The sequence below is a fragment of the Amphiura filiformis genome, chromosome 19, assembly GCF_039555335.1.
Source record: "Amphiura filiformis chromosome 19, Afil_fr2py, whole genome shotgun sequence".
Lineage (NCBI taxonomy): Eukaryota > Metazoa > Echinodermata > Ophiuroidea > Amphilepidida > Amphiuridae > Amphiura > Amphiura filiformis.
Window position 1 is genome coordinate 51,042,785 of NC_092646.1, and position 15,205 is coordinate 51,057,989.

The 15,205-nt window shown below is 38.1% G+C and overlaps 1 protein-coding gene across 1 annotated transcript; it reads right to left on the reverse strand.

The window, feature by feature from the left end:
* Positions 1–1,734: 1,734 nt before the first annotated feature.
* LOC140141444 (uncharacterized) lies at positions 1,735–14,503 on the reverse strand. Its single transcript, XM_072163299.1, has 5 exons — positions 14,304–14,503; positions 6,638–6,673; positions 5,807–5,914; positions 4,479–4,610; positions 1,735–3,707 (listed from the first exon to the last, which is right to left on the reverse strand). Exons 1-5 carry the CDS (start codon positions 14,407–14,409, stop codon positions 3,691–3,693), a joined length of 399 nt encoding a protein of 132 aa, XP_072019400.1. The 5' UTR covers positions 14,410–14,503; the 3' UTR covers positions 1,735–3,690.
* Positions 14,504–15,205: the final 702 nt, after the last annotated feature.

Genomic DNA, 15,205 nt, shown 5'->3' on the forward strand with positions numbered 1-15,205 from the left:
CAGAAGGTAGTATACCAGGATAATGAACAGGAATGGTGCCAACACATCACCCTGAAGCACTCCAATTGTTACTTGGAAAGGCTCTGAGATAATAATAATAATAATAATAATAATAATAATAATAATAAGCGCAGTGATTTATAGTGCGCTACGCACAGGCACAACGCCTAGACGTTGATCCACAAGCCTCAGCACACTTTACAGATGGACAAGCCTCAGCACACTTTACTTGAGATACTTCCATCTACCATAACGGCACAATTGGAGTCATTGTAGAGCACCTGGATGGAATTTACCACAACCTTTGGTATTCCATAATGCCGCAGCACTGAAAACATGACGGACCTGTTGATGGAGTCGAAGGCTTTTTTGAAGTCCACAAAAGTGACTGTCAAGGGAAGTTGGTAATCCTTGAAGCCTTCTATGATCCTCCTCAAAATGTGTATTTGCTGAGCACAGCTGCGACCTGATCTAAAACCAGCCTGGTTGCTTCTCAGTAAAGGATCAATGTGAGGTAAAAAAATCAAATCAAATAAATTACAGAGAATTAAACCAAACAGCAAGTAGAAAACAAAGCAAATGGCTACATCATATTATGTGCGTAAATATAAGATTTAAGAACCTTTGTGGCTATAGCACAGCGTCATCATCTCAATATCTTCGTGTCTGAAATTGCCATGATAGCAGGGCGAATCCACTAGTTCTTCAACAGCCACACATGGCGATTTTGTTTCGCCGTGTTTAATAGTTTCGAGATAGGGGCCGAGGGATTCAGGCTAAATATAGCAAAATACGATTGCCGCACACCACCTGTACGATAGACAGATATACGTTTCTTTCCCACTACGCATGTGCCGCTGCCGCTCATCAGCTGGGACTCATTTTTACAATCTGCACAGGCTGGCTATTACGCATCTTTTCCTTTACCAACTGTTCGATTTTTGTCAGTTTTTGTTTTCAAAGCACAGACTGGCAGTTCAAAGAACAGTCAGAAGCTTACCATATTCTTTCAACACATATATTCAACTGCAAGCCAAACAATAGGTTTTCATAGATACCAAAAATTACGGTTTTATAGTTTTATACCCAGGTCCATATCATAGCTTTCTATGAGTATCAATAGAATATAACACCACTATATAGTAATACGCATAACAACTGTTACAACTTACGGTCATGGCCTATGTGCCTTTCTCAATTCAGCATCGAATTGCTATGATTGTAAGTAAGGCGCTAGACCATGCACCACATTAATAGTATCAGACAGAGTCGCAAAGATGTTACAATTGAATAGAAATGTGGAAACACCTTTACTGAATATTTATTTCGACAAAAACAACATTTTTAATGAAATCATGAAAAGAGAGTTATATTCCAAAGATAAATAAATAACAAGATACAATTTCCAAGAGCATGAAACATGTGATTATATATATTTTGAAGACGATTATTTGCCCTTTCATATCCCACATGCTTTTTCAAACATATCTCGATACAATTATCAGTTTATATACAGAAAACTAATCAAACATGTCTTGAAATTTCAATGTATTTTGAGTTCTGAAAGTGTGCATATTGGCTGCCTTTTGTCTCGCTCCCAATAATACCCAATTCGGCAGTTAATTGCTTACCTTGTAACCATTAAAATGCCAATTGGCTACCTTTTTGGATGTAAGGCAAAATGCAGCCGATTGGCTACCTTTTTTTTTTTTATAAATGAGGAATTTGTTTTCAAAAAAAAAAAAATATATAAAATATATAATCATATGTTTTGACTTCATAAAAATGTATTTAAATTGAATTTTAATCTTTAAACTATTACCAGGAGAAGTTAAAACTTTCAAATTATATACCTTGAAACACAACCAAATCACGCAAACAATTTACCATTATGCATGTTCTTTTACAATAAAACAATAACGAAAAGTAAATGAAATAAAATAAAATAAATTGTAGTGGTGCATTGTGGGATGTTTGTCCGTGAATCCGTGTAGGCAGGTATAACGGCTATGACATCTCTGTCACTTTTGAAGGGGTATTCGCTGTAGAAGTGATGATGAAAAACCATAGCAATAGGTTGGTTAAAACAGTTGTTGAATAATCACCCTGCACTACAAGCAGGTTGCACTCATCACATGTGTATGTCTACAATACAATACCGTTCTTTTCAAAGGCGCGAGTGATCTGCATGATATAAATATTCTATAGAATTGCGACCCAGATCTTTATTCCTGTTATAATTTGATATATGGTTCAATGCAGAGGTACTGCGTGAACGTACTAGTGCAGTGCGATATATTCAAAAATTGTTTTAACATATTATTATGCTAGCTAATCCTGTTACATGATCACTTCTACGGCGAATTTGAGCGATTTGATGAGACAGTGCCCTGTTCAATTCTTAGCAAATCAATGCTGTATTGATTGGTCAATTTGTATTCACACTCACGATCACTAACCTCCTGTGACAGTGAATGGAATTTGCCCAGCGTGACGTCATGGGGGGCATTTACCGCAAATTACCATACATGTATGTTCCCCCGGAAATACCCCCTTTTTGGATTTCGCTGCTCCGAAAGACCCATAAATTTGACCAAAATAGGGCTTCGAAAGACCCCTACATTACTCATTACTCACATTTCTGGGTTTTATTCAGGCGATTGTCAACACTGATAGCAAGAATGGAGTCAAGTGACTCTATAAGTGGAGTAGACTAGCACTGTCTCTCCAAAGGAGTCATCTGATTATAATAGGAGATTCAGTTGACTCTTCCTGTGGGGTCAATTGACTCTACATTCAGAGTCGTCGACGGAGTCATGAAATTTATGACTCTTCATGGGAGTCAGACTCTGTAATTACTTGGCTCTTGACACCATGGAATGTATATTCTCCCATTCAAGCCAAAATTTCTCCATCGTGTCGTCTGACAATCGCCTATGGCGTGAAACTCAGAGTAAAGTCTCCTATTCCGGTAGGTCTATACTTTGAATTTTTATCTTGATGTACATCTATGTGTATCATTATTTTGTCTTTTTTTTCGGACTGTCTGAGTGACCCTGTAATGGAGTCAGGGTGACTCTATTAATGGAGTCTGGGTTACTCTAGGAGCAGAGTCCAGCCACTACACGACTCTATGTCTAAAAATGACTCTATATTGGGAGTCAAATGACTCCTGTGTAGAGTCATCAACAGTGACTCTTCAGCGGAGTCAAGAAATTTATGACTCTTCAAGGGAGTCAAATGACTCCCAATATGGAGTCATTTTAGACATAGAGTCGGACTCTGCTTTTAGAGTCACCTATACTCCAGGTGGCTTTCAGAGAAGCTAAGAAAGACCCATGACTTTGACTGTTCGCAGCTCTAAGAGACCACCTTTTACTTGCTCACAGTTCCAAAAGACCCACTTTTACCGGTACGCCGTCAGATCCTAAAGACCCACCACCTCAAATTTATGGGGAACATAGGCCTACACACCAAAAATTATGATGTGCCCCTTCTGTATTAATGAAATACGTGTTATTTTACACTTACTTCTACTTTTATTTTATAGAAGAACCATGGATACATTTACCATGTTTAATTTTAGGTTTATTTTAGTGAAAATATTTGTGCCGAAGTTTGACCAATACTGGGCTGGATACGTTCGTAGTTCTTGGCGAAAATGTTCACGATGTCGCATCAGTCGATAAATCATTTTTTAGTTTTCCCTGTAATGAATAAAAACAAAACTGGTTTAAATTTACCATAATAACAAAAGCTACAAATTCTTTTGGAGTCTGTCGTTTAATGGGAAGTAGTTGAATCGATATTTCCTTCATGTTTTTAAAATGTAAACCATCGTGGCAAATAGTCGTATTTTTTGCACAATAATACACAAGAATACCAAATCGCGCTATTCAAGTTGAAATCCATACACCCCTACGGAAGACATGACCTTAATCAGTGTTCAGTTTCAGTTTCATTTATTTCACCAAAAAAAAAAGGTGATGGGTAAACCAAAAGAACCAAATCTCGAAATTGGCACCCTTAAGGGATCTGGAATGAGCGTTTTGAGCGTTTCGACAGTATTTTTTATGGGACATTAGAGCACATCAGACATATCGAATTGCATTCTGAATACTCTGAATTGCCTCCTTTATCCATCGCTTATTGTCCGCCTCCTTGCCTACTACCCTTGCCTTGACAACATCATGAACAGGGACGAGGGGCAATACAATCTTAGTCACGCATTTGACGATCTTCTTGGAAAACGAACTGGCAACCGCGTTACTAAGCAACCATTATCATCAGCGGTAAACATAAGATCGTCACAACAACATCAGTGTTGAGACGCATACAGTGAGTACTGATTTATTGGACTAGAAATATGAAATCTCTTCATTTATTATCAACAACAGTCCTGAGAAAAATATTCAGTGATGCTACGGTATTTCTTCTTTATTTAAAAATACAATTAAAGTTGATCAAAGCAAACTTACCAGCTTTACCTTCTGCTTCTACTACATCTTCACATTTAGGCCCTGAGTATCCTGCTGGACAATTGCATGTGTACAATTCCGATCCTTCACTGCATTGGCCAACTCCATTTGTACATGGGTTAGGGTCGCAGACTTAAAAAATAGTAATAAGAATAATACTGATAAAACTCACAGACTAGAAAAATAGTATTAATAATAATAATAATATTGATAATAAAAATTAAAATTAAAATAAACAATGAAATGAAATGAAATGAAATGGAATGGAATGGAATGGAATGGAATGGAATGGAATGGAATGGAATGGAATGGAATGAAATGAAATGAAATGAAATGAAATGAAATGAAATGAAATGAAATGAAATGAAATTATTATTAATTAATAAATCATTATTACTTTCTTGACAATTTAGTTCGATTACAGCCCGATAGTCTGGACAGCTCATTACATGGTATTAAAACACTCCTTACCCTAACCCAACATTGAACTTTTTATCCAACCACAACCTATAATCTAAGCCTTAATTCAAACCATAAACCTAAAAATAAACATAACTTTCACTTTAATAAGAGAGTAGCAAGCTAACTCTCTTTCTGTAGAGACGCTACCTAAGGCAATAGAAGCATATTGATTCGATCATTTGATCAACCATCGAAGCTTGGTCAACTTAATTATTTATGAAATCAATTAATTGACTATTGTTAATTGTGATAACATATGAATCTTTGCCTGTATTGTTATTGACCAATATCAATTTAACATTAATTTTGATTGTTGTTAGTTCAATAATAATAGCATAGAAGCAGCATCGATGATCGATCCAAAGATAGAACAAATTTGTTTCTGGTGCCCAAGTTATATAATTTTCTGCAATTTTATTTAAATGAAAGAGCACAGTGTCCATATACTCGATTCATTGCAATGAGCAATGGGCAATAATTTAAATTGCAAATCTTGTACAAAAAGTTACCATTTTCGCCTGTTTTGTCATATCGTTGTAAATTCAATGAACAATGACTTTATGCTTAAAGAGCGTTTATGTTGGAATGAACTGCATAGATGCGCGCATTATGTAATCGTTAATTTCTTCGCAACCAGTCAACCGAATCAAATACAATTTTCGTATGTGATGCACAATTTCTGGGACACCCTGTACGGTTTGATAAGGGATGTCGACCTGATGCCATAAATAAAGTTTGTGTACGTATGTAGCTTAGATGTGAATTTGTATTATTGTGATGCGATGCATAAGAAACCCATAAATTCATGCGTGTACCAGGTTATTTGTGAACAATAATTATATTAAACATGATTAAAACACACTTACGAACACTTTCTTCAGCACAAGTTGCCCCTGTAAATCCTACTGGACACTGACATGTACCGTCAACACAGACTCTACCATCAGTTGTACATGGCTGCGTGGACGAACACACTAATAATAATAATAATAATAATAATAATAATAATAATAATAATAATAATAATAATAATAATAATAATAATAATAATAATAATAATAATAATAATAATAATAATAATAATATTAATAATATGAATTGTTTTGCTAGCTCAACCCCTAAATAGAAGAAAATCAACCCCCTTAAAACCAGCCCACAAAGAAAAGTTCAACCCCTTAACCCCCAAGTAGTGTAAAATTGCAAATTGGCCTGGCAAATTATTTTGGAATTAAACAAATATTATCCTGCTTTGTCAAATGAAACATAGCTAAATCCTAATCCTTTAGTTCTAACAGGCAATATTATCAGACAATTATTGAAGTCGCAGAATTCTAAGAGTTGGCACAAGTCTAAGCTCAAAATGTTTGAGTACAGGCTAAGAGTTAGCACATAATTTTAATATTTTACGTTTGGATACTTTTGATAACTGGTTATGAAAAAAGACTAGAAAACGTGTATCCAAAAATAGTTTGCATTTAGTTAATAATGATGCCAATTCTATATACATCAAACAACCGTGCCATAGGGAGGATTAGTTTACAAATGTCATTCATTTAGGTAACCTCATACTGAAATTCACACTGATTGTGTGGAAGATTAAGGTCACGTCTTTCATAGGGGGTGTATGTATTTCAACTGTGATATACAATTATGTTATTCCTATTATAAAAACCGTGCAGATAATTAGGAATACTTGCCTGGGTTTCCTTCGGTTAGAGCCGGCCCGCCATTGCCTATATAAATAAAAAATACATGATAAAGTGAACATGATGATAATGAATAAGATTAATAAAAACACGTCTATTAGGCCAAAAAAACATGTTTGTTTCCCGTAGCAGGTCAAAAAAGTCAAATGCGAAAAGCTTTTTTTTTCATGTCTTCAAATGACAAACCGGAATGGGAATTTACAGTGGGTCTCTCCGACACTCTCATATTCAAGAATATTATGATCCTCTTTCAACCTGCAGATTAAAAAAGGTATTAAAAAAAATGTGTGATGTTTTCTCCAATAGTTTTCACTACGCTCGTTTGTTGTGTAATGTGTAAATGTTCAATGTTAATCAAATTGAACTTAAATGTGTTTAATGTTTACTCTAGTCGTGTTTTATATTATTTTTTGCGATTTTGCCGGGTTTTTTTTTGAACAATATTCTAATGCATAAAATAAGCCGTCAAAACGTAATGCGCGTGCTATAGGTAAAAACTTTCTTTTTTGGCCTTAGGCTTTGGGAGAGCGAGTTGGCGCAGCGGTTGTTCCCTCGCCTTGCACAGGTGAGGTTCCGTGTTCAAGCCCCGGCCGTGCCCAAGGACTGTATGTGCACTTGGTTTATCCCGGTTCTATGCTCGCTCTCGCAGGTTTTCTCTGGGATCTCCGGTTTGCTCCTGCTTTCAAAAAATCGGTGATTAGTTGCTTGGTTTTCAAAAATGTTCTTCACCCAATGGAATTTGGGGGAGCTGCATAGATACGTTGGTGGATGTTACATTGTTAAAGCCATATTATAACATTTGCTGAGGAGGACGCCCTCACTGATTTTTTTAATTCATTTTTTAACACGATTATATTGTACTTTATTAAACCAATATACCCTGCAAAAGTCAAGACTCTAGGTGCTGTAGTTTTGTCAAAATCCGAGATTTTGAATAAAACGATGGAACCGGCATTTTATTATTACGATGGAATTATACGAACGCATACACGATGTTCATAACACACAGTACGTACACGGCGTTCGGGACGGTGATCTACACAACAAAGGGTCGTACCATAACATGGCCGAAGGACGTGGTACGTATTGGCGACATATGCGCTGGTAGTAAATTCCAATTTTCTTTGCTTTGCCGTAGTTGTTCGGCTCAAAAATAAAAGTGGATATATCTGACAATAAAAACTAACATTTTATGGCAAAGAAATGCTAATCTATTTTGCATGAAAATGTTGTAATATGGCTTTAAGTACAGATATGTATGCGCCAGGTTCGGTTGCAACTGGCCTAGTTGATGCGATCTGATTGCGAAAAATGCTCATATACATCAAATCAAAAAACTTCTTATGCGGTTTTATAGATATAAAATTTTGAGATAAAGGTTTTTATGGGGTGCAAGGATATGGACATATAATTTTACCCTCTACTTATAAACTTTCAGCCACAAACCCTAAACCTACCAAGACCTAAACTATGAACTAATTTACGCTGTATTCGTCGTAGAAATGATGATGTAACAGGATTAACTACCATAGCAATAGATGAATACAATAATTGAATATATCGGCCTCCACCTCAACGTTCACGCGGTTCCTGAACGCGACATTCACAGGTGGTGAAGCAACCTGCTTTATATAATGTATTATTATTATTATTATTATTATTAATCAACACTTATATGGCGCTCTAAACAATGAGCACAGCGCCTTACAAAATATACAGGCAAAAATGAAGCAAGAAACAAATACAACCAACATTAATACAAATGTGTTTTAAGCAAACGCTTGAAAGCAGGTACAGACACCGCCTCCCTCAACTGGATAGGCAACTCATTATAGAGCCGAACTCATTTAATGTTATAATTATTCAAAAGTTGAATTCATTCATTGCTATGGTAGTTAGCGAGTTAGCGCAGCAGTAGTTCCCTGGCTTTGCACTAGTGAGGTACCGGGTTCAAGCCCCGGCGCGGCACAAGGACTCATGTGCACTTGGTTTATCCCGATACCATACACGCTCTCGCAGGTTTTCTCCGGGATCTCCGGTTTCCTCCTGCTTCAAAAAATCGGTGATTAGTTGTTTGGTTAACAAAAACTTCCTTCACCCAATGGAATTTGGGGGAGCTGCACAGATAAATGGTGGATGTTACAATATAAGTGCTGACATGTTTGCGCTATTCCGGCTGCACAATGCCTAGTTGATGCGATCTGATTGTGATAATTCACCGTGACAGCGAAATTTCAGCGCTTTGAACACTCCGTCATCTGTGATAAGGCGCTATATAAACACTGAAATTTATCTTATTTATTTAGTTAGATAATCCTGTATTAAAACATGCTATAATATTAAATAATTTATTCACTGTAAAACATGTTCAATATAACAATCATTGTTCTCCCTCATGTCCGTAATGAATAATAATATAGATACAGATTAAAGTGACAAGTTTGCAAATTAGTCCAATTATTTAAACGATAGTAACAAAATTATAAGAACATAAAATTATAATAGTTTTCAAAAACCAGGAAAACTGATTTCATAATAACATCAACATCTAAAAAGGCAAGAAGTTAAAAAAAAATGAAACTAATAAACAATCCTTATTGCAGTACGTATACTTCCCGTTACATATTCACCAGTTCACCCCTACAAACACCTACATACAAACTAAGTACACCACAACACCAGCTCACCCCTACATACCACACACCCCTGTCGGTAAGCGCCTCCAAACGAGGACTGAAATTGTGTAACCGCTAACCGAGGACACCAAGTTGCAGCAGTGAGTCGCCTTAACGTGGACATACTGTGATATGGTACTATCCAATCGGGGACATACCATATGTGATGCGATCAAGCAAAATCAGTCAGAACTCGCAAATATTGATTTTGAGAAATATTCAAACAAAGGAAATATTGGGTGGTAAAACTGGCTGCATGAAGCGCAACTCCAACCTGCTTTGCTCTCCCTACCTAACCCATCTTTCTCCCTGCATGCCCTTGCCTTTCTTCTGCATGCTTCTTACCCTTTGCTTGCTTTGCTATTCTTACTATACTTCAAGGTTGTAGGCACAAGAGACATTTCCATCAGTCCTCCTGTTCCTAATCGCCTCTCTGTAGTTACCAACCCCCACGTTCACGAAGATTGCAAGTCAATCGCGTACCACCTGTTACGGCTTTGCCTTGCGGTAGAGTTAACAGACGGGGCTCTGGGGGCAATAGTCTGTGATCTGAAAGGCTGTTGGAGCAGTCTGGAGGGTTGCAGATTTTGCTTACTGTATGACATCATCTTCAAGATCATCGAGCCTTATCTCCAGGTTTGTCTACAGTTAGGAGGAGAAATAAATCTAACAAAGTCACCAGTTAGTGACCTGTAGAGAGAGAACTGGTCCTTCGTCCTACCTTGGTTTAGACCACTGAAACTTAACCACTATGATGAGTTCAACAAACAGCACCCGGGTTAAAGCCCCGGATTTACATTCGCACCGACTAACTCAGGGCCTGGATCACCATCCAGTGCATGATGATGCACCACCCCTAAAGCCAATCGGAAAGAGTGATGGTCCTCCTACAGCAGGGCGAACACCACTCCGAAACCCAATTAGACGGATGCTGCTAATAACCCTGATGATAGAAGGGCACTTTTACATGCCAAGAAAAAGATTGGTATCGGGACATGGAATGTCAGGTCCCTTCACCAGCCTGGTAACTTAGAATTACTTATTCACCAATTGGAGAACTACAAGTGGGAGATAATGGGTATATCAGAAACCCATTGGATAGAATCAGGAGATTTCACACAAGATGGTTACCAAATATTGAGCGCCGGTAGTGGATCTACTCACAGAGCAGGGGTTGCCTTAATTCTCAACAAGAATGCCCAGAGATCACTCCTCGGCTACAATCCTATTTCAGAAAGGCTAATTACAGCAAGGCTTCGCACTCAAATAGGAACAGCTACCATTATGCAGGTGTATGCACCTACAACGTCATACCCAGACGAAGATATTGAAGACTTTTATGACCAACTGCAATTGGAAATAAATAAAACACCTTCCCAAGACATCCTTATCATCATGGGTGATTTCAACGCGAAAGTTGGTATCGACTGGGAACCATGGAATGGCGTTATTGGGCAGTTTGGTATTGGAGAAGCAAACGACAGAGGTGAAAAGCTGCTCAGCTTTTGTTCATCGAATAGCCTGTGTATCACAAACACTCTCTTCAAAGAATTCAAACCAAGTCGCCAGTGGACCTGGGAATCCCCAGATGGTTCCACAAGGAACAAGATCGATTTTATCCTAATACGACAAAAATGGAAAACGAGCGTGACTTCCTCGCGCAGCTTTCCCAGCGCAGACATCGGATCTGACCACCAACTTGTTTTAGCCAACATTAAACTGAAACTTAGATCCAGAGGGAAACAATACAAGATCAAGAAATTTGATGTAAGCAAACTGTACCTACAGCAGACTTACAGTGACTACCAAGTAACAATTGGTGGAAAATTTAACCCACTAATTGAACTACCCGACACAGACATAGAGACGGAAGAGCTATGGCAGAATATTAAGTCAGGCTTTAATGAAACAGCTGACAAGGTCCTAGGAGCAAAGAAACCTCAGAGACAAAAACCTTGGTTAACTGCCGAAGTTCTTAAGCTGACGGAAGAAAGAAGTAAGGTGAAGCAGGAAAGACTCAAAGACAACTCAAAAAAGCCAAGGTACAACTTTCTCAACAGAGAAATAAAACGGAAGTGTAAACAGTGCAAAGAAGTATGGCTTCAAAATCTGTGCAAAGATGTGGAGCATGTAAATGATGCAAAGAAAACCAAAGAGGTTTACACTACCATCAAGACCATCACTGGATCAAAATCTACTCGTATGAGAGGTGTAAAGGACAAAGGTGGCGAGGTGCTCACCGATGACAAGAAAATAAAGGACAGATGGAAAGAAAACTATGAGGAGCTGTATAATCAACCCATCCCATCCGATACAAGTATCTTACAGTCTCTACCAAGTACTTCAACTGAAGACATAGAGCCCCACATTCTCAAATCTGAAGTGGAACTGGCCATCAAACGCCTCAAGGGAAATAAAGCAGCAGGAGAAGATGGTATATCAGCGGAAGAAATCAAGGCAGCAGGAGAAGCTGGATGCAATGCTCTTCTAAAACTCTGCAACAAGATATGGGAGTCGAAGTAATTCCTGAGGACTGGGGGAAGGCGGTCACTGTCCCCATATTTAAGCAACAGGATGAAATGGACTGCGGAGATTACAGAGGTATCAGCCTCCTGAGCTTGGCAGGAAAGTATTTTGCTCGATCATCCAATCTAGAATCCAGAAGAAAACTGAAGAGATCCTCTCAGAATCTCAGGCAGGATTTAGAGCAGGCAGGAGTACAGTGGACCAATTGTTTTCGCTACGACAACTGGCTGAAAAATGCACGGAGATAGGGAAACCACTATACTGCTGCTACATCGACTATCAAAAAGCTTTTGATACTGTTTGGCAAGAAGGTCTTTGGAAGGCTATGGACCACCTAGGCTACTCTAGAAAAATGGTTAGACTTCTCCAAGCCTTATATAACACCTCTAAAAGTGCAGTAAGAGTGAATGAAGAGCTGACAAACTGGTTCACCACTCAAACAGGAGTCAGACAGGGATGCATTCTCTCCCCCCAGCTGTTTAACATCTTGCTGGAACTGGTTCTACGCCTAGCTATTGAAGATGTCGGCATTGGAATTACAATTCAAGGACAGCTCATCAACAACCTGAGATTTGCCGATGATATTGTTTTACTGGCCGACTCTGAAATTAACCTCCAAACTCTAGTCGATAAAGTACACAATGAAAGCATGAGGTTTGGTCTGACAATAAACATCGCTAAAACCGAAGTCCAGGTGATTGGTAGAGAAACAACAAAAGCCACCATATCCATTGGAAATTCCACCCTTGAGCAGGTGGAATCATTCATCTATCTAGGTGGAGTGATCACTGAAAAGGCAAGCAGCGAGAAAGACATCAAAAGGAGAATTGGCTTGGCCATGGGCATCATGCAAAAACTCAACCCCATTTGGAAATCCAAAGAAATATCCACCATAACAAAATTGGAATTGTACAAAGTACTGGTGCTTTCTATAGCAACCTATGCCTCTGAAGCCTGGACAATCAAAAAACGTGATGAGCAGCGACTTCTGGTATTTGAAATGGCTTGTCTCAGAAAAATCCTGGGTGTTACTAGAAGGGACAGGATTAGGAACACCTCAATCAGAGACACCCTTGATTACCAGTGCACTGTAATGAACAAGATCCGTGCAAAACAGCTGTCCTACTATGGCCATGTGAAAAGAATGCCTCCATCCAGATATCCAAAAATCGTATTAGAAGGAAGAATCTCAGGGAAACGACCTAAAGGAAGACCCCCAATGCGCTGGATGGACAACATCAAAGCAAACTGCAGTGCAGTGGGAATCCAATCCGTAGTAGAAGCCGGTCGGATGGCAAACAACAGAGCTGAGTGGCGAAGCATAGTGGCTAGGCAGCTATCTCCAGGACCTACCTGTGTCATGGGAGGAAAGCTTTAAGTGAAGTAAGTGAAAGGAAATATTTCCTTTTGTTTCCTCTTGTTTTGGAAACTCTTTAATTGCTTATATCTTTGGAACTGGTTGTTCAATTTCAATGGGGCTTTCTGCAAATTCCAGCTTTGTGAATGCTTTTTTCTATCCTATAAAAAACTGAAAATTAAATTTTTCCGAGTTCCGACTGATTTTGCTTGATCGTTTACACTCCACACACCCCTTGCACCCCACACCCCTACTTACATAGTCTAGTGCACTCCTCATCCTATATCAACAAACATGCGTACACAACTCCATACTCCTTCCCCCCCCCCCCAAAATTTACTTGAAACACTGACACATTTTTTTTACAATTTAAAACAAACTATCAGCTACCATAATGTATAAGAAAGTAAATGAAAAAAAATATAGCACAAGCAATATAAAAAATAAAAGCACATTTGACATAAGCCTACATAGAATCCAGAATTAAGGCGATTTTACAAATTGCACAAAAGTAATACACAATTGAGGAATCATTGCACAGATTAAACTTTCTATTTCACATAAGTATAAATCATTCATATCCAAGATGTTGCAGCTCAAAATGGTACTGCTCATTAAGGGCGTACTACACCCTCGATAAATTTGTGTCTATTTTTGCATTTTTTGTCAAAAACTAATAACACACTGGTAACAAAAGTTACGTATAATATAGGGGCAAGGAATCCAATTGCTACACTGTAATTTCAGTGACCCAAGACAAGCGTTATTTATGATAAGAAATAAGGTACCGCTAGGATGTACCTCATTTTCCTATCATATATACTGAACCGCTGGTCTTGAGTCACTGAAATTTCAGCGTAGTAATTGGATCCCTTGCCCCAATAATATACATAACTTTTGTTACCAGTGTGTTATTATTTTTTTTTTGAAAAATGCAAAAAATAGCCACAAATTTACCACAGGGGTGTAGTACCCCCTTAACGGCTGAAAAAGAGACTCTTGTATGTTTCAAATTATTTGTGTACTGTTGTTACTGGTTGTTGATGTACACTGGCCGTTTGTTTATAATCAGATAATCATACAAAAAAGGAGTACTTACAGGTGGGATCCATCATACAGGCTCGTTTGGCTCGGTTCAGCGTGTTTGCACTTGTCTCAGTCATGATGCACACGACCACGAAGAATACAAAGTATCTTGGACCCATTATGATAGTTTATAGTAAAATATTACAAGTTGTAGACTGGTCGAGAACCGAACGGCAATTGAAAAATATTTCAAAAAATTATATTCCATTAATTATGCGTATGTTACTAAATAGATTTATTGATCACGTCTCTGTGGTTTTTCACACCACTCTATAGTTGCTTCCATGCAGGCTGCTGTTTGAAAGCCACAAAACACAAAAGATAAATCTGAAATGTACTTTATAACATTTTTGGCAATAGCTGGAGGCAAGAAAAGGCAGAATTGTCAGGAAAATCTTAACCAAATTCCATGGATTCAATTTGTCGTCAAGACTGAGTACTGTCCCCAGCTGGTAGAGCATTTGATTTGGGAATTATCAGCCCAGTAATCCATACACCCCATGTGGAACACATTACGTTAAGACGGGCCTGAATGGTGATTCCATTTGGAATATGCACCTTGTGTGAGAGATTAAGGTGGTACTACACCCCTGATTGTGCATTTTTTCTCAAAAAATAACTACACACTGGAAACATAAGTTATGTACATTTAGGGGCAAGGAATCCAATTACTTCAAGACAAGTGGTTCATTATATGTTAAGAAATGAGGTACATTCTAGCGGTACCACTTTTCTTATCATAAATAACGTACCGCTTGTTTTGAGTCACTGAAATTCCAATGTAATAACTGGATTTCTTGCCCCTATAAATATATACATAACGTTTGTTACCAGTGTTTATTATTTTTTGAGAAAAATGCTAAAAATAATCACGCATTTATCAAGGGTGTAGTACCACTTTCAGGTCATGTAATC

Bases quoted from the DNA above. Each gene is read 5' to 3' on its own strand.
- LOC140141444 (XM_072163299.1), bottom strand. From the start codon at position 14,409: ATGGGTCCAAGATACTTTGTATTCTTCGTGGTCGTGTGCATCATGACT. The intron at 6,674-14,303 runs GTAAGTACTCCT...TTATTTATATAG, and splicing joins CTGTATGATGGATCCCACCT to GCAATGGCGGGCCGGCTCTA. The intron at 4,611-5,806 runs GTAAGTGTGTTT...CTATTTTTTAAG, and splicing joins TTGTGCTGAAGAAAGTGTTC to TCTGCGACCCTAACCCATGT.